We start from the raw sequence: 19,880 nt of genomic DNA, 5'->3' as shown, positions 1-19,880 counted from the left end.
GATTCAGTTCTCTAAACAGTACACATGCAGACAGAGATTGTAATGTAGGTCATAATATTACACATTTTGTGACAGCTATGTTTAGCCTGTTTTGGAACATGATCAAAGAAAGGATTTTAGACTTTGCAAAAGCCTTTCTAATCCCTGAACATGTATTTCCTTTCTGCCTCTACATTGTTGGTTCAGTCCAATGCTTGGAAGAAGAAAAGAGAGGGTGGAAGGGAGGGAGGATGCCATACTGGGCACGATATTAATCCCAGCGTAAGCATTCAGGAAATTCCAAGAATAGCCAGGACAGCTTCCGTACCTCTAAGATCCTTTCCAAAATTTAAATCCCCTACGGCATTCTTAATGCGGTAACACAGGACTCCTTCCCTAGCGGTTCCCAACACTCTAGGAGACTGTTTCTTCATGAACTACAGAAATAATGAAAGCAAAACTTGTTATAACACTCCATACTTCTATAGCAGGGCAGTACATTATCAAATAACCCAGTATCTTTATTTTATTGGTTCGTGAAAATGTTGATGAAATTCCCTGTAATCTAATATAAGAAAGTTAGAGCTAAAATACCAGATTAAAAAAATGTAAGATATACTTTCCTCACCAAAATGGCTAGATAGATAATGATTCAGTTTTTAATAAAGTCATTTTATTTACTTTTAATGAGATAGGAAATATCTTCTGGTTTAGTCTTTAAATTTTTAAAACTGATTTTTCTAAGTGAGTAAATTATGAATTTCATTGAAATAACTAAATCATTTCCAACTCGAAAACAATTTCTTTCTGACGTTCTTTTTCTAGAAAAGCCAGATTTCTGCTTCTTGGAAGAGGACCCTGGACTCTGCCGAGGTTTCATGACCAGGTATTTTTATAACAAGCAGTCACAGCAGTGTGAGCGATTCAAGTATGGCGGATGCCTGGGCAACAGGAACAACTTCGAAACTTTGGAAGAATGCAAGAGCACCTGTGAGGACCCAGGTAACTTGGCTTCTCCTCGCCTGTGGGCGTCCCCGAGAACGCACTCAGATTCTGTTGAAGCTGGGCCAACAGAAATTAGGTTTGAAAGAGATTCACCATTGTGTTCAAACAAACAAACAGAATTAACACATCTACAGATACTCTAAATTTCACAATGTTTTCAGATAAAGTACTTGACTTTCCTCAGGGCACTGCAGAAGATGCTCAGCAGAACCAGCAGGAGTGCTGAAATCTTATTCTTTTAAAATGTGAGGTTAATAATTACCCATAAAAAGTAAGAAAAAGAAAACCATATGTATTCATTGTTGCAGCATTTTAGCCACTAGCTACAAAGTTACAGATGGGACTCTTACCTGGCACATATATTAAAAAACCCCTTGTTCATTCACTTACAGCAGCAGGGGAACTCAATTGCAACAAGTTTGCTTGTTGACCCAACAGTTATGCTTGTCTGTGAAGATATGAAATTCTGTTGTGTTTTCAAAGAGTAATTCCTTTTGGCTTCTCCCCACCCCCACAGTGAAGGACTTACAGCCGAGGGATGTAACTGATCGACCTACTGTAATCGATCCCACTACTGGAAATAACATTGTGACTCCCCAGTCTACCGAAGTGCCCAGGCGTCAGGGTAAGAATTTTACTTTTATTATTACTGTTTCACTGACGTATTACGGTGACAATAGAAGGAGTGTATGTATTAGAGTTATATATTTTAAATTAATGGTTTTATCATTTGAGGGCATGTTAAATTATAAACATTTGATGATTTAAGGCATCTAATCTCATAAAAGCATCATTTTTCTTAATGTCTTTTAGAATATGCTTTGCAGTAGGGCTTCTGCGTATGTAGCATGTAGAAAATGTGTCCTTATGTATTCTTTGTCTGTTTTTAGTCTTATTTCTGTTTGAATTTGTCAATGTTTTCAGTTAGCTTTCCCCTTTCCCAGGTTTTTAAAAACTAGCTTTTAAATACAAGACGTTCTTCCCATTGAAATTGTTCATAAACATATTATCCATGTTCATTACACAGAATATTCTTTGTGGCCCACTCCTCTTACTGATGGACTCATTACTGTACAGAGACCCCCTTCCTCTGCCTTTACTCTGGCTACCCACCAGATTCATTTCATATGGCTGTCACTTGGTGTGTTTGCTTTGCTTAAGTGACTTTGCTACACATTTTGGAGTATGACAGTTTATAGCCTGACTGTGCTCCGGCATTCATCTCACAAATGGTGGTTGGAAGAATGCTGAATCTAATTACCAAGGCTTTCTGATTTCCTTCTACATTCACGTACTCACATTTTTGTCTTTAGGATTGGACAGCATTCTATGTATATTCTATTATTTGTTACCTTTGGTCTTATGGAATAACATCTAAATAGTACTTGATGCCTTTATACTTATCATTGATTAAGTTTTAATAGTAAAATTAATAGTTAACATAATCTTTTCCTATGCCTAACTGGCAAACTTACAACTAGGAAAGCGAGACCGATCATATTGGTTTAGGGTCTTTGTGGGTAGACCACTTGATCATTCTTGGAAAAAAGTTAATTATTTTTCAAATTCTCATAGCCCACTTTGCTTCTATACATCATCTCTTAACAGCTGCCTTGGGACTATATCACCTTTATAATATTTTGAAAGAACTCATCTTTGGTTAGACTTCAAAAGCCTACTGCTAACTCAGCCTCCAGCACTTGGTCTTTGAAAGAGAAAAAGAGTGCCCAAGTACTGAGTCAGGGCCATGCTGCTTCATGCTGGCCTCCAGGTTCAGGGAAATGACTAGATGTTGTAAAGAAGACCCTGTGGCCACTGGAAACTCTTTCCTAACTCTATCCAGCATATGACCAAACGCCGCATACATAGAAAATGGTGAGCAAGAAGAAGCACATATAATCGTATGCATCCACTGGCCTTCTGGACGAGGAGTGATATTGGCAGAGGAACTATTCAATAACCAAATGTCATCACTGATGTGTCCATGTTAGAAGTCTGCAGCAGAAAGCGTTCACCTATACGTTCTCTTGGAAGATATTGATTATGTGCAGAGGAATTTTGCGGTCACTTAAGTTTTCTGGGAAGAAAATATCCCCCACCAGCTAAGGGATGACATAGTTAGATGCATACCCCAGAAGTCACGAGTGCTGTGGGCAGTGCTGTAAACATCCTCTCATCAACAGCAGTCTGAAGCAAGCATGGTGGTCTTCAAATGTATTCCCTTCGAGAAGCACAGGATCTGTCTCAATCTACGTATTCCTGCATAGTAGATCTGGGCGCTTGTGCTGACATTCTGGCCAGTTGGCTTCTATAATTAGCAGAGCTCACATCAGGCCTTCTACTTCCTGTTAAGATCACTGGAAAGAAACAAGAATGTGGCGCATCCTCTGCCAAAATCACAGACAGCGTCCTACCTACCCAGTAAAGCTCTTCGAAGACCATCTTGAGTGTCGTCAAAGATAACCGTGGCCCCCAGACAGCAGCGCCTTCCAGACCAGTGCTTCTCAGACACGAACAGATCCTTTACAGGAGATGAAATGGACAACTTGACTGTGCCAACCGATTATTTTAAATGGAATTTGTACTGAAGGAAATGATAGAAATTTAAGTTTGTGACATTTATACAATAAAAACTCACTTGCATATTAATACAGACTAAAGTGCTTAATTAATACTTTTTAGTTTGTTTAGATTTTCTTCTCTTAAGACAGCAGGAAAATTCATATTGGAATATGAATTTTGTATTGATAACAACAAATAAACGACAGACTAGGGATAAGAATGAGTTCTGGAAAATCTATGCTATTCTAATTCATAATCATGAGTGTTGCTTTTCTCTTTAACGATTGGACGTGCAGAAAGGTGAGGGCCACTCACTAAGGAGCCCACTGCTCTTAACTCTCACAGTACCACAGGCCTGTGTTCCCATGTTCCAGTTGTGTGAATGCCAGGCGAGTGCTCACTGGTGTGTATCTGATCCCAGAAACAAAGGCCTGGTCTGGGCTTTACAATTTCTAGAATGAGGCCAGGTCGAACGTGCCAGTCAAATGGCTTCTGCCTTCAGATGTTGGAGAGCTGTTTGGCTCACCACTGTTGCCCCCAAGGCTGGTTTCCAGCCTCCTACTGGGTTTTCTGTTTCAGTTAGGTCTCTCCTCTTGTTCAGGCTTGATGAGCACCAGTCCTTGCATGTTACAGTGCAGGAGGAACATGCAGGTCGTTCTCATTGGAGATTAAGGGAAGAAGGGACTTGATGAGAAATAGGGAAGTTTCACAAACTTTATCTGATCAAATATTTGTCCAGTTAGTTCGTCTAGAAGGACTTTTTCCTTAACTTTGGAGTGATGTCTTATGCTGGGAAAGAACACTGGCTTTATGAATGGAATTTGAGCTTAATTCCAGTTCTATACTTTCCTGACTCTTTTTGTACCCTTGGGAAAAAAGCATACAGTTTCTCTCAGCTATAATACAACAGCACGTAATACTTCCTCCTGTGCTGCCATTAACAAGATAATTGTAAGACTTTTGGTGCTGATGATGGCAACCCTGACTCACCCTAGGTTTATGGCATAGAAAAAGTGACTCAAAGATACTGTTAATGTGTATTTTAATAGTCTTAATACAACTTATGTTGTAACCTTAGATTGAGGAATCTTAATTCATTATAGTTATCTGAATTAACATGCAGTGCTTGCAAAATTCAAGCATAATTAAATAAAATTTCATCTTTTGTGTCTTTGGATTTTATTTATGATTATTGGAGGCATAAGACACTTGTCTATTCACCTTTAGGAGCTGGGGTATAAATTTATGTGCTTTCTAACTTAAGTGAGATTTATCAGAAATTTATGATCTGGCTGATGGGAATTGTAACAGAACCTGGAAATGGAAGAATTAAAATAGGAGGATTATTTTTTCCAGATTCAATTGCCAGGTAGGAGAAGGATTCAGGTAAATAAATAGCTTCAGCAATGAGACCTTACAGCAGGTGTGGCAGGACAGAGCCAGGCTGAGTGCCAGTGTCTCAGGTCACAGGGTAGAGATACTTGCTGCCACGTCTCCCCTGGGGAGGACCCCTCCCCAATGTCAGCCTCTGCCGCTTGCTCATCATCCTTTTGTGTGCGTTCTAAATCTGTCTCCCTCATTTACCGTCTTCATCCTCTTTGTTGTGTTCTGTTCCTTAGCTAGGCTAGGCTTGCTAAGATACTCCCCCTCAGATAACCACATCTGCTGTTTCTCTGTTAGAGCCCCATTCTTTGATTAAAGCTGGCCAGCATATTAAACACCGAATTTTCATCCTGTTTAAATCTAATACATATATATATTACACATAATGAGTTGCTTCAAACGAATCCAAACCCAAAGCTATCCTGAAGCAATAATCATATCGCGAGTCTAAAAGGATTTACGGTTGATGGTGATGCAGGAGACAGGGATGAACCGCCACTCGGATGACACGGATTGGTATACAATGTCGTCAGTCAGGAGCTCTGACCGCCCCTGTGCAGCTTCCCAGTAGGGTGTTCTTAGGCTTCCTTATCTTGTGTGTGTTGTATGGGGGTTTATGTGTGTCTGCGCCTCTCTGGGGGCATTGCCTTAGGCGGCCAGCAGCGGTTCCTGGCGTGGACCCGCAGATGAAGGGCCGTGTGGGGCCCCCGCAAGAGCAGCAGGTACTTCAACTGCTGAGCCGCCTCTCCAGACCCTCTGCACAGTACTTTACGATGAAAACGCTAGCACTCGTGTGACGGTACTGATTGTAAGTATGTTTCCCCCAAACATACATCTTCTAATAAGGCGCTTAATTGAAAAAAAAAAAAAAAAGAAAAAGAAAAAGAACATGTTAACGAGAACTTCATAACTGTCATTGTCTAAAGCCATTTTGAAGAAGAATTATCGAGTTCAGCTAAGTTAGTGAGCTCTGGTTACAGGTCAGTCAGCATCTAGACATGAGCAAACAGAGCTACTTAGGTTCTCTTTCCTTATTAATCTGAGTAGGCTTTCCTGTCCAGGAAAGATTTCTTACAGTCTGTTCTGTGACTTTCAATCTCAAGTCCCCAGGCTGTACAACTTTCACACTTCACCCTAAGTGCCCAGTTTACACAGAGAAGGAAAAATCATCCTCAAAGCAATTGCCCGGTAGTCCTTCCCCTTTCCAACGCTGAAGGGAGTATCTGTTTCTGCGGGTTCAGGGGCTGTTCCTCTTCGCTCACACTCAGTGAGAGGATGTGTGTTCCCTGTACAGAGAGGGGACAGAGGCCTTATTGCCTGTTACCAACCAGGGCAGGTTTATGTCTGCTCTGTTTTTTTTCTTTTATCGCTTCAAGGAGCTGGACTTATTAGTAATTAATAGTCAATCAATCGTTTTTATTGCATAACAGGCACTAGAATTTAGGAACATTAAACATGCAGAAAGAAGGGACAGCGGTAAAAATTGACCAGAATCACATCCTACAGGAAAAAAAATCCCCAGCGAGTTGTCAGTAAATTTTATTTTATTTAACAAATTATCATCTAGCAAATGATTAGAAGACTGTAAAGTTTCTGCTGAAGGAGTCCAAGAGCATATAATATGCTAAATGCAAACCCTTACTTTGTAGAACTTTAGCCTAGCAAATGACTCAACTCACAACCAGACAAAACTGTATTTACAGAAGTTATTTATAACATAGTCTCTCAGTACTTTGCCCAGTGGATAACATATATCATTTTCATGTTTGTGTGTGGTTCCATATGTATGCATGTATGGTATCTTCACATGTAATACAAATCAATATACATTTTTCAACATTTAATATGATGGTAGTCATGACGAAGCTTATTGCTGATAGTGTACAATAATATAATCGGTTTTTCCTTCCTAGTAATACATAAAATAGTCCATCTTAAAATCAAAGACATCAGATTCTATGTTAGTGATGTTTAGTAGGACCAGTTGAATATTATGTACATATTTAAAGGATGTATGCCTATATAAGATATAAATATATAGTCACAAGCTATTAAGGATGGTAATAATATGTAGATTTGTATATATAGAGTAGTTTTTACATGCAAAAGACATTTACCAAATTATTGAGAGTAACTTAACTGGGGGAGGGGAATTATGAAGAAGTTTCGTATTTTTTCCTGTGTTGGTATTAAATTTTTATAAAAGTTGTAATAAAATTATATTTCTCTTTAGTATAACTTATAGGGTTAAAAGAAAGACTTGTTATTCAATTACCAAAATACTCTCAGAAGAAAACAAGTTCACAGGTCATGCAGTGGTTCATAAACACTAATTTGCTTGTTACAATAAAAGTGCACACAGGAAACTTGTGGACATAAGGTATTGCAATAAAGCTTTAGTGCATTAAATATAAAGTTCACTGTATGAATCACAAAGTAAATCTACATAAAGCATTTTACTTGTAAAGTGGACCCTGGGCCACTACCTCATATGTTAGCAGTCACACTAGACAGTAATGTTTTCTGCAAAAATATGGAAAAGGAGGTGGTTTGGCATAAAACCTATCAAAAAAGCCTTCTAGATGGAATCCACTCACCCTGGTTTGAAGCAAGATCAAGATAGACTACATTTGCCTATTAAAGTCCCTTTGGAACATGAGCAGAAACTGGCCAGGTTAGTAACTTTTTATTCTACCTAAATTTCTGTCACTAATCATAGACCAGAAAATCACAGTGTGCAACTACTTCAAAACGTATTTTCTTTTATTGTAGATATCAATATCTGGAGTTTAAATAGGTGAGTGTCTACCTATGTCTAGAATAAATTTTTTAATTGAACACAGGCAAACTTATCTTTTCATGGGATACAAAAATATTCTATTTTCTCACCTCTCAGAATTTAACTAGAGTCAAGGACTCCAAACATTCTGCAGAAACTGCTTTTTCTTTTAAGCCTATGATTTATAATAAAGTAATTAAATGGTAGTCAGAGCTAAAATAATCTAAAAAACAATGAATTCATTTCAATTTGGTCTACAGTTTATGTTCTAGAAGAATAAATCCTATAGAAAGATGCCAAAACTGAAAATAATTTTGTATCTTTGAATACTTAACTTTGTTTAGTATATAATACATGGTGATAAATTTAAAATTGCAGTCTGTCCTGAAAATAACGTTTTCCCCAACGTTAGGAACTTGATTGTCAATGGGTCAAAGGTGCGCTGTACTGGATCTGTGTAGACAAGGCATGGTATCAGGACTAACAGTGGGACAGGCAAACAGAGGTCACCCACGGGTCATTCTCGAGAAGAGGCCTCCAAGTGGAGTGAGTGTGTGACACGAGACAAAGGGTGTGTGTGAGCACACTGACCTCAGCTCCCAGAATGACGCTGGACCCTTTATGCAGAGCATGATGTATAGGCAGCAGAAATGTGATGTCTTGGATGGTTAGGTTGGTTCATGACGCTTCTGAGCTTGCTTTCACACAACCCCTGACCTCCTCAGTCCTGTGGTGTGTCACACCCATTTCCACTGGTTTCTTACATCATTGGCCATTAGTAAAGATTTCTGGATTATTAGGTGGTTAAAGAAAGAGAGAATCTGGAGCCCATGTGTCCACTATTCCTGTACTAATCCCTCCATAGTTTGTATTTTTCTAGAAATGGCAGTTCTGGTTCTAGTTTTCAGCTTTGATGTAAACTTTTAACTTCTGCTAACACGCCACCATCTTATCTCCAGGGCAGGAGCAATAGTTAAATGAGGTTTTGTTTTGTTTTTTTCTTTCCACTTTGAAAGATGTTTCTTGTTTTTGATTATGAAGCTAAACTTGTATCAAGTCACATGTTAAGTGGTTGTCCTCAGGGAATGAAAATTTCTTTCTGTCCTGACATCAGGGACTGTAGCCTGGGTGTTGCTATTAAAACATCGTAATTAACTTTGCAGTTACAGACATCGCTGCATTAACATACGTTGTCTGCAGCTTACCCTGGACTGACACAACTCATATAGAAAACACTAAAGTCAAAGTAACGTACACATTATACATCATCCTACATAGAATTTGTTATGAAGTGTATGTGGTGTTTGCTGGGGGAAAAAAAAGCCGAAAGCAAGTAATAAATTTCTGTTTATCAGTTTTATTATTCACTTGCTTCTAGTGTGTCACATTTGTCTCTGAACCTGGGTGGTGGCTTTGGAGGTTCAGGACACAAAGGGGGTATAGCTGCTCACTACTCAAATTTAAACTGGGGAGAGGTGAGCAAACACAGGGTACCCACTGGCGCTGTGTGGACAATAGGGGGACTCGGCCACACCCACTGGCACTGTGTGGACAATAGGGGGACTCGGCCACACCCACTGGCACTGTGTGGACAATAGGGGGACTCGGCCACACCCACTGGCACTGTGTGGACAATAGGGGGACTCGGCCACACCCACTGGCACTGTGTGGACAATAGGGGGACTCGGCCACACCCACTGGCGCTGTGTGGACAATAGGGGGACTCGGCCGCACCCACTGGCGCTGTGTGGACAATAGGGGGACTCGGCCGCACCATTTCTCTTCTTTAGGATTACTTCCTCAGACTATTCATGAAAGAAAATGCTAGCATGTGGCGGGGATTTTAGAACCTGTTCCCATCACATGTTCTTAACCCGGTTACCATGGAGCACATTCGTGTTCAGAGGCGCACAGTAGCAGAATGTAAGACTAGTAGACTAGATACTAAGCGGATGTCGATTTAACGTCTTTAAGGTTTCTTTTCAAAATCGCTGATTATGTATTTAACCAACGACCTACATGAAACTAAACATTCTCTATCTGGTTATAACTCTTAGATTTTGCACGCATTGCCTTTGTACGTCTTTTCTTAGGCGTTGCTCCATCTCCCCAGTGCCCCCTGATCTTACAGGTCTTTACTCAGAATGTCAGTTGCTGTAGCCAGACATTCTGGCTTCTACTTCTCTGTCTAGAAGGCAGGAGATGATAAAAATGTGCATATCGGACCAAGACTTTTCTTATGTGCTGTCTCACTTTGCTTCTTTTCTTTTACAGTATTTTTCCATTTAAGGTTTATGTGCCAAAAGATTGCCGCTTGCTTTTGTTGGCCACTGGATTCTTCAGCGTCAGATCTCCTGCTCATGATATTTATCAGTTTTCCCCTTCATGTCCTGAATGACATCGCACAATCTTGCCAAGGCCACTAAAACTTTTCTCCATAGCTCAACACCATCCAACACCTTATGCCCCACTTCCATTTCCCATCGCCAAGCATAGCTGGAGAGCTGAGAATTACCGCTCCTCCTCCTCGAGAGAAATCACTAAAGAGACTTGAACAGGGCTGCTAAGCTCCCCCGGTTTTCTCCTCAGACTTAATATCACCGCGGTTTCGGTCATTATGACCCTGGTTGCATGTTCTTGGTTTGTGAATGTTTGCTGGTCGCACTGACAGACCAAGGTCTCTATTCCAAACCAGTGTCCTACTAGACTATGTAAATAGGAAAATAGGTTATTTCATATGGGCTAACTTATATGTATTTATAAATACAGAGTTGAGGTTTCAGAAGATAAATTGTTCAGCAGGACTCGTTTTAATTGTGTGTTCACGTAAATACTGACCGCAGCCTCTACTTTCATCAAAAGCACCATGTCTTGTTCATTGGAGAAATACCACTTGTTTAACCATGTTCTGGTGATTGAAACCCCCCAGGCTTTGCAGTGTTTTAATCTTTGTGGGATTCTGCTTTATTCAGAAGACAGGCTATAAAGCTAATCTGCAAGGAAGACATAATAAGGCTTGGGTTTACTATGCATAGAACTTAAAAGCTTTCTTGATTTTTACTATTTATTTATTTGTATTGATCTCTTTATTTGTTTATTAGGCTATGACGGCCCTTCCTGGTGTCTTGAACCAGCAGACAGTGGATTATGTAAAGCCAGTGAGAAAAGATTCTACTTCAACTCAGCCATTGGGAAATGCCGCCAATTTAAGTACACTGGATGTGGGGGGAACAGTAATAATTTCACTACCAAAAGAGGCTGTCGTAGAGCGTGTACAAGAGGTAAGGAAGACATGCTTCCCACTAGAGTGTGTAAAAGAGGTAAGGAAGATGTGCTTCCCACTAGAGTGTGTACAAGAGGTAAGGAAGACGTGCTTCTCACTAGAGCGTGTAAAAGAGGCATGAAAGACGTGCTTCCCACTAGAGTGTGTAAAAGAGGTAAGGAAGACGTGCTTCCCACTAGAGTGTGTAAAAGAGGTAAGGAAGACGTGCTTCCCACTAGAGTGTGTAAAAGAGGTAAGGAAGATGTGCTTCCCACTAGAGTGTGTACAAGAGGTAAGGAAGACGTGCTTCTCACTAGAGCGTGTAAAAGAGGCATGAAAGACGTGCTTCCCACTAGAGTGTGTAAAAGAGGTAAGGAAGATGTGCTTCCCACTAGAGTGTGTAAAAGAGGTAAGGAAGACGTGCTTCCCACTAGAGTGTGTAAAAGAGGTAAGGAAGATGTGCTTCCCACTAGAGTGTGTACAAGAGGTAAGGAAGACCGTGCTTCTCACTAGAGCGTGTAAAAGAGGCATGAAAGACGTGCTTCCCGTCAGCCTCTGATGTCTGGAATGGTGACTGTGCTGCAGTTATGACATGCTTTACCTTATGGAATAACAATATTTCCTTACATATAAGAAGTAATGTCATGAGTCAGCATGTCTGGTTGAAAGCTCTCTTTTAATGCACAAAACCTTAACACTTTGATTCTGTACCCCCTGAATATAATACTGACATTATAAAATAAAAAGAAAATAGAAATTCAATAAAATTTTACTCAATCACCATGTTTTTACTACAATCTATCCTTATATGGAGATGGTCATGTATTTTTACCTGAATTATAGTATACTTACACAGTTTTGGTGACTCTCATACATGCAAAATGACTTTCTCAGGGTGGGACTGGAAAGAAAGGAGGGAGGAGAGACTGCGGTCGAGATGGAGACCAATGAAAGGCTTTAGGGATTTTAGATAAACTCTTGTGTGCTCTCTTCTTACTGTTATCATTCATTGTTCTTCTTGTAGATTTCCCAAAAAGAAAATCAGAAGGACTGATTAAGACCCGAAGACGAAAGAAGCCTTTCGTGAAAGTCATTTATGAGAACATTGATTAGTGCTAAGATATAAGTATGTAACATTTTTACACCAGTTTCACAAATGTTCCTATACGGTATTTTCACTATGACTTTTACTCTTCTACACACCAGCTTCTTGTTGCCGTTGGTGACCATCTATTGGAAGATACTTTTCACTGGTTATAATCACAAGCATTCCCTTGGCAGTCTAAACCTTCTCGAACGATTTTATTTTTGACAATGTGAGAAATAAACTTGACTGTTACACTTCTTGTCTCCTGAGTCATTCTGCATTTGCTTCCTTTTTTAGAACTTGTTAATCTCTTTCGGTTAGGAAAGTACAATCCTACATTATGATTTTTTTTATTTGTCAAAGAGAATAGAACACAGTTCCTTAAGAAACCACAAAAAATCAGAAGAGATGACTGAGTAGGTAAGCGTATATGTGTCTTTTCCATAGGACATTAACTCATCATGTCCAGCTCTTGGGTAGGGAGCAGCCACCTGTGATTTCAGCTCCGGTGCTCTGACGCCCTCTTCTGGGCTCCATGGGCACCCGCACCCATTTGGCACATACACACAGATACACATGCACACACAAATTAAAAAAAAAAAACTTTATCTATATTTCCATCAACAATTACACCAATTACTGTATAAAACTAAACATATTCTTAAATAAAAATGATAAAACTATACATTGTATAAGTGCTTCCAGCCCAAACTGTTTAGGCACCACTGGGTCCATCTCCACATCAGAAGAAGATGTTGCAGAATTAGGCAGTTATTTAGAGAGTTGACCTTTCTGCCAGTGGTTCTTTTGTGTTTGTATTTATTTTCATACTCTCTGGGGAACCCCATTCTTTCTTACACGCAGAGGCATGCCTGTGTTCCCTGCTCTCTCTGCAGCATGGCGTCCCTCACTCTGCCCAGCCCTCAGTGCAGCCCTTGGCTGATTCCAACCACAGTTTCTCAGATGCATTACTCAGAACACTGCAGAAGAAGGGCTGGGACACAGTGGTTCCTAGTAGGTTGTTTTATAAAAGGATACCAGGGCAGCGGGAGGGAGATGGATAAAAAGGCCGACTGAGAAGTGTGTTTGTGTGTGTGTGTGCATGTGTGGCAGTTGTTCACTGAACAATAGTTCACATTTGATCATTACTTAATATAGTGAAACAATATAAAAAAGTAAAGCTTAAGCATCAGTTTCAATAAATGGATACATTTTGATGAAATTCAACATTTTCGTGAATAATCTCATAGCAAAAAAAAGATCTGATAACCCGATGATACAGAAGTACGAAAATCATGAGTAACAAAGTTTAGTAATCAAGTTTTACAGTCACTCTACTAAAAGTTCCTCATTGCTTCTTAACACACACTAACAGCTTTCATTTTATAGTGACTATAAAAAGGCGAGATACAGAAATCAGTTCTGAATAGTATGCTGTGTCAAAATTCCTCTCATATGTTTATCAAAAATAAAAAAATCCAAGAAAGTGCCATGGTCCAGGAAGAATGTTTATTAAACTCAGAGTTCCGGCCTCCAGTATGTGTGGATAAGATATTTTTCACATTTTTGTGCCACTTTGATTCACAGACAAAGAGAAGCACTATAATGTTCTTTGGAAGATGATCAGTTATTGACCATGGTGGTGGTGGTGGGGGGTAAGACACCCCAGGAAGATGATGAGTAGGTAGTGAGCTAGTCTTTCAACGTTCCCTCAGACTTTTTGTGTACACTGTCAAAGACAACACACTGACCAGGAGAAAGCTTTATCCTTCCCCTGAGCGTGACTCGGGGAAGGCTTTGTCCTTACCATGGGTCCGAAGCATTGGGGTTTCTAACCAGTGGTATCTATAACGACAAGACACAGCAACTCAGGAATTCATCCTCTCCCCATCAATATCGAGCCCTTCATCCCACTACTGGCTGAAGTTCAGGGAATGGTAAGGAAGAGGAGTGGAAACAAGGAATAAGAGGACTGGAGAGGCTCGGCGAAAGGCTGTCCTCTGACAGGACATGGCAGTCACCTGAGTCCACAGCAGCTGTGGTTACATGACCTGCACCAGATTGAGCCAGGCAGCACCCCAGCATGGTGGAAGAAAGACCACAACCCCCAGCCAGGCAGCATCCCAGCATGGTGGAAGAAAGACCACAACCCCCAGCCAGGCAGCATCCCAGCATGGTGGAAGAAAGACCACAACCCCCAGCCAGGCAGCACCCCAGCATGGTGGAAGAAAGACCACAACCCCCAGCCAGGCAGCACCCCAGCATGGTGGAAGAAGGACTACAACCCCCAGCCAGGCAGCATCCCAGCATGGTGGAAGAAAGGCCACAACCCCCAGCCAGGCAGCATCCCAGCATGGTGGAAGAAAGACTACAACCCCCAGCCAGGCAGCACCCCAGCATGGTGGAAGAAAGACCACAACCCCCAGCCAGGCAGCACCCCAGCATGGTGGAAGAAGGACCACAACCCCCAGCCAGGCAGCATCCCAGCATGGTGGAAGAAAGGCCACAACCCCCAGCCAGGCAGCATCCCAGCATGGTGGAAGAAAGACTACAACCCCCAGCCAGGCAGCATCCCAGCATGGTGGAAGAAAGACCACAACCCCCAGCCAGACAGCATCCCAGCATGGTGGAAGAAAGACCACAACCCCCAACCCTGGTTGAGACACGATTGACTGTAGATGCTTGTTGGGAGAGAGCGACTTTTCCTTAGGAGTGAGGACACTGACAGATTCCCAGACCACAAATGTCCCTTATACACATGCATATGAGCAGCACTAATTAGACTCAGTAAGTTATTAAAGGAGAGAGAAAGGGAGGCGAGACGAAGGAGGAACGCAGTGGGGTGGATATCATCAGTTTATTTTGGATATATGTCTAAACGTTTCAAAGGTCCCAAAGAATAAAAATGCTTTAAGCAAAATCTCAGGAGAGAATGTCTTGATTGGCAAATTTTGTTTTCTAGTTGCTGTCTGAATGTTTAACCGGGTGGAAGATCAGTTGATTTCTGCTCAGTAGATGAGCGTTCAGAAACTTCTTTCTCGAAGAGCTGGACCTCGGAGATAGTGAATATGCACAAGCTATCGTCTTTGTGAAAAGTCAGCTAAGTTTTATGTTAGAGCAATAGTATAGGCAGTTAATGATTGAAAAGTTGGACAGATTGTTTTGAACGAATCCTCTGCATACTGAAGGAAGCTTGCTTGTTAGAAGGCGAGAGACATTTCCCATTGTGTTAAGAGTTGTTGAAAATCTGATTTGTATTCCTCATCAGCTGCTTAGACATCCTTCTACATTGAGAATCGGTGTGTGTGCATGCACATTTGTGCATGTGTGTGCATGGATGTATGTGCATGCATGTGTGAACACACAGAGACAGGGGAGAGAGAGAGAGAGAGAGAGAGAGAGAGAGCGCACACATAGTTGTGGAGACTTTCATTAGTGAAAAGGGAATAGGATGTCACTGTTACTCCTTTCAACAAGCCACGTTTTATAATTTGAGAGCAGTTAACGCTAGGTGGCAGGGCAAGACCGCAGATATCTAATGCCTCAGCTACCAAGACCTCCACACCTCCCACTGGTCTTCAGAGTCTTATTCAAAAGACTTTGTTTCCAAATGTAATTATTAGTCATTTACAAAATGATGTATGGGTCAAGATGTCAAATGCTAATTTAAATGTAACTTTCATTTTCACATTGAAGATTAGTATTCAAAAACTCGCAAGCATTTCACAACACGTCCCATATAAGCCTCTGCCATGAGATGAGAAAGCGTCCTTTTCAATGTGCTCTAAGTCTGTTCCAGAAATAGAATTATTTTGAATCTTTCTGGGAAAGGGAATTTCTGTGTCTCAAATGAACCGGTCTCACATTAGTTCTTAGTCTTTATTTACTATTGGTCCACATACAGTTTTTTACTCAAACAGGAACATTCCTGAGCATAGAAGGACTCCCTTAGAACTGAGGGATAAGACTTCCCCACCAGCCTACGGCCAGCACTCACTCCACTTTCCTGACCGAACATTTCGAAGTTTGTTACATCTAATCCCACCTCCCCGTTCTAGCGCAGGCCTTGTTTGCCAGCACCTACTCTTTCCTCTCTCTGCAGTCTCCAGGTTCTCAGGAACACCACCCGGGCATCACAAGGGCCAGGCTTTTTGACTAGATAAATATTTGGCTGTTTCTGATTTAATTTGACTCTCTTGGGGACACTATAGGCACTGCCACAGGCTCATGAAAGCACTTTACACTGCGTGGATGACAGTCACAGATGGCCCACTTCAAATTCACATCTTGCTCTTGTAAAAATCTTATGCCCGGCAAAATGTATGAAAACATTATTATCTTCCTTTGATAAATAATTTGTACACATGTAGTAAAGATTGGTCCTTTAATAATGGCATCTTTATGCTCAGTAGACATGGTATTGGGTAGAAATTGTTTTACTAAATGCAGTTAATTATCCTTTGCTTTGGAAAACACTCCTAACAACAGTTACTAGGTAAAATAGTACAATATGAAGTCTATTTATTTCCTTAATAAGTTTTTGATGTAAGCATATAAGAACTATGTGTTTCTCAAATAGTAAATTCTTATAAAGGATGGAGAAAATTAGCTTTTTAATTGCATCAGTTACTTAAAAACAATGAGTTTTCATGATTAAAAACACAACAGAATTGCGGTTTCAGAATACTATAACTGAACGATTTCACAGAATGATTTTTAAAATTCTTCCTTTGACAACTCTGGCACATCTACTAGAAATGGACCGTCTATGCCATGTTCCACGTGACAGTGTTTTGTTTTGATTGTTTTTAAAGATCCATGTTTCTAGGCAGTAGCTATAGAAACTTAAGTGGTCAGTTTAGTCAGTAGAAACCTAAATTTGTCACAAATAATTTTGGTTTAGTTGTCTCATTTGTGGACACAAGACTTTGATTTAGCATCCTTCTGACCGATTGCTCTGCGAGGCAAGGCCCATTTCATTAGGGAGACTCATCTCTTCATTTAGAGACTTTGGCACCTTTGAGACAGGTAAAGGACCACAATGGAGGGCATAAGTCCTGCAGTAAGAGATTACAGTGGACAAATGCGACTGTTCCTCAAAATGACTTCCATTTGTGCGTCATTCCTCACTTTACAGAAGCACAGACTCTGTGGGAGCACTCTCATGGGAGCACTCTCATGGGAGCACTCTGCATGGCTTATGCCCTGTGTGGTTATACTGGCAGCATTCTTCCATGCTTGTCCACTCTCCTTTAAATGGTCAAAACAGAAGACACTTCTTATTTGGTCTTAATTTCCTGAAAAAGAACTATTTCTAGTGTTCATCTGAAAATACAAACTTGATCACCACTGATCAAATAATTTCAAGTAGCTCCAGTGTGTTCTGGGGAGAGATTACAATATAAAACACATGTAGAATCTATAAGACTGAAAGCCTGTCCTAACAACATACCCTATTGGCTCAGAATCTCCTAATTGATTTCTGGAAATAGTTCATTTAGCAATGCCATAGCTATCTAAGTATTTGTGTCATACAAAAGCACACACGTGAGAAATTCCCAATCTTTTCACTTGCTCCTACATAGCGTGGCATAGTCTAGAAGTTTTTATAGCATGTATTAATATAGTACATATTCATTTTTTCAGGGTCATAAAATGATAACTCTCAATGATCTTATTATTGGTAAGTTTGCTTACTTTTCTTTCTACGAAACACACATCTATGAGATTAACAAGAATTATTCAGAGTCTTCATGGACCACAGCCATAAGTCTATGTGCCCAACCGATAACTTATTCTAAACACTACAGGCTGCGTTACACTTTCTGTTTAGAAGAGCACTATGTGCATCTGCCATTCAGGAGAATGATCACTGGCACCATCTCAAAAACTCCTTACTATGACTCTGCTATGTTTGAACAAGTCCAATGAGCGAATAGACACTTATTAATGCTTTTATATTTACGGGAAATGTATGTAGCTTTGTATACAGTCTGTGTCTCAGAGGTCGGATATTCTTAGAAATGAACATATGGGCATATACGATGATCATTTGGAAGTTAAAACCTAGTATTTGTTTTGCCTGAACAACATCATACCTAAAGGTTCTGTCGAGATTGTCCCAGCAAGTATGAGCATCTGCGAGGGGACATGATTTCTTCTGCTTTCCTCTGCTTCCCTCTGCAGCATGCGACTCCACATCAGAATTCTGTAGTTTCACTCAAGAATGCTTTTGCTATTTTTCTGATTAATGAGCTATTATTTTAGGAGGCAGCAGTGATTTACAATGTTGACTTTTCACCTCAGGAACTGAAGGAAACAGAACAAGAAAATATAATTCAACAGTTCCCTATAGAAAGCAAAACTAAAGTGTTTACAAAGTAACTTCCTAGGTCACCACCCTCTCTTAAAACTACATTGTGTAATTCAGCTTCTTAGATGGAGTTTCCGTTTTTTTTTTTTTTTTTTTTTTTTTTCAGTGATTGACTGAGATTGTTAATTATGTTCCATATTTTTATATGGATACATCTCATTTTATATACATATACACAGTTAAAGATTCTATAATCATTTTCTTCCACTGATCAAGATAGTAAAGGTTTAAACAGGGCGCTGTTGTTCAGAATATGATATGCAGAGACTCTGCATCCTGTGACTTTACTGCCTTTATTTATCTGCTTGGACTCGGAGCTCCTCACCTGCTGCTTGGGTGTAGTAGCTTACCTATTAGCCCTAGTCTCCGAGCCAAATCAGCGAGATTTTGTAGCTAATTAGAACTGCTTGGCCATTAGGGTAGCTTACCATTTTCTAAATGTTATAAAATATGTTGATTCAAAGTTTAAACAATGTAGAGACCTTCAGACATTATTTATCCATCTTTTCCAGTTTGTATGTGACAAATTTGATGCAAAGATCATGTGACTTCTAGTCTGGCTTCAGGAGTTATGATTATTGCCAAGTCTCTTAATTTATCATATTACATAAAACTAACAAGTACATTTCAGGTTTGCAGGCTTTTTTCTTATTATAATAAATAATTTCTTATATTTATGATGCAATTATGTTTAGAGGTAATTTTTTTAAATTGAAGTTTATTTATTGTAGGAAATTATTTCATAGTATCATGTTAAAATATAGCCATATTTCCTTGAAGGTTATTTTGTGATACAAATACTACGGTATTTAGGTTATATACAGTGATTATAATTACATCAAATATTTAAAAGTATGTATAATGATTTCACACTCTATACACAAACTGGCTTTACAGACACACATCTAAGGGACTCTTAGAAAGAACAGCACAAAACCTTCATCTTCTTATGCAAAACTGATTGTGGAGTTGAATTAGTGCTCGAAATTGAATCTGAAGTAATTCTGATGCTCAAAATTCTATGCACACTTAAGAAGAAAGATGTGACTAATAAATCGTTCCTGGTTGTTCCGTGAACTCTAATTCAACACACACCTACACCCACATCCCCACCTCCTTTGATTCTTTTGCACGTAGATTGCCTTCAAATCACAGGCAGCAAGTTCTAACAGAGCTCAGCCTAGGTGAAAGCCAGCCAGCTCTTGCTGGTAACAATGTGTTCATACAGCAAAGGATCTCTGTCTGTTCAGGCTGCCTCTTGCTCTTGTCAGAGCGAGAAGGGAGTTGCTGCTTCTTTCCTGGGGTAAGCTATTTGAGAAAGAAAGTAACCTAACACTAAGTGCAGGCGGGGCGGGGTGATGTAACAGGAAGCTGTGATGTTTCCCTTCTGCTGCCGAGATCGCTTACAATCTGACAACAGTCCCCATCTACTCAGAGCGAGCCCTCACTT

General features: G+C 40.1%; 1 protein-coding gene across 2 annotated transcripts in view; it reads left to right on the top strand.

Annotated features, from left to right (window-relative positions):
* TFPI (tissue factor pathway inhibitor) overlaps positions 1 to 12,256 on the top strand; it is a 39,225-nt gene extending 26,969 nt beyond the window's left edge. For both annotated transcript variants that reach the window (XM_080927551.1, XM_080927552.1), the window contains 4 exons: positions 805 to 981; positions 1,502 to 1,609; positions 10,810 to 10,989; positions 11,995 to 12,256. In XM_080927551.1, coding sequence (XP_080783677.1) covers positions 805 to 981; positions 1,502 to 1,609; positions 10,810 to 10,989; positions 11,995 to 12,083 — 554 coding nt within the window. In that variant the 3' untranslated portion in view covers positions 12,084 to 12,256. The remainder of the gene's footprint in view (positions 1 to 804; positions 982 to 1,501; positions 1,610 to 10,809; positions 10,990 to 11,994) is intronic.
* The last annotated feature ends 7,624 nt before the right edge of the window (positions 12,257 to 19,880 follow it).

This window comes from Micromys minutus (assembly GCF_963924665.1).
Source record: "Micromys minutus genome assembly, chromosome: 13".
In the NCBI taxonomy this organism is placed as follows: Eukaryota; Metazoa; Chordata; class Mammalia; order Rodentia; family Muridae; genus Micromys; species Micromys minutus.
This window is presented reverse-complemented; position numbering and strand designations above follow the sequence as displayed.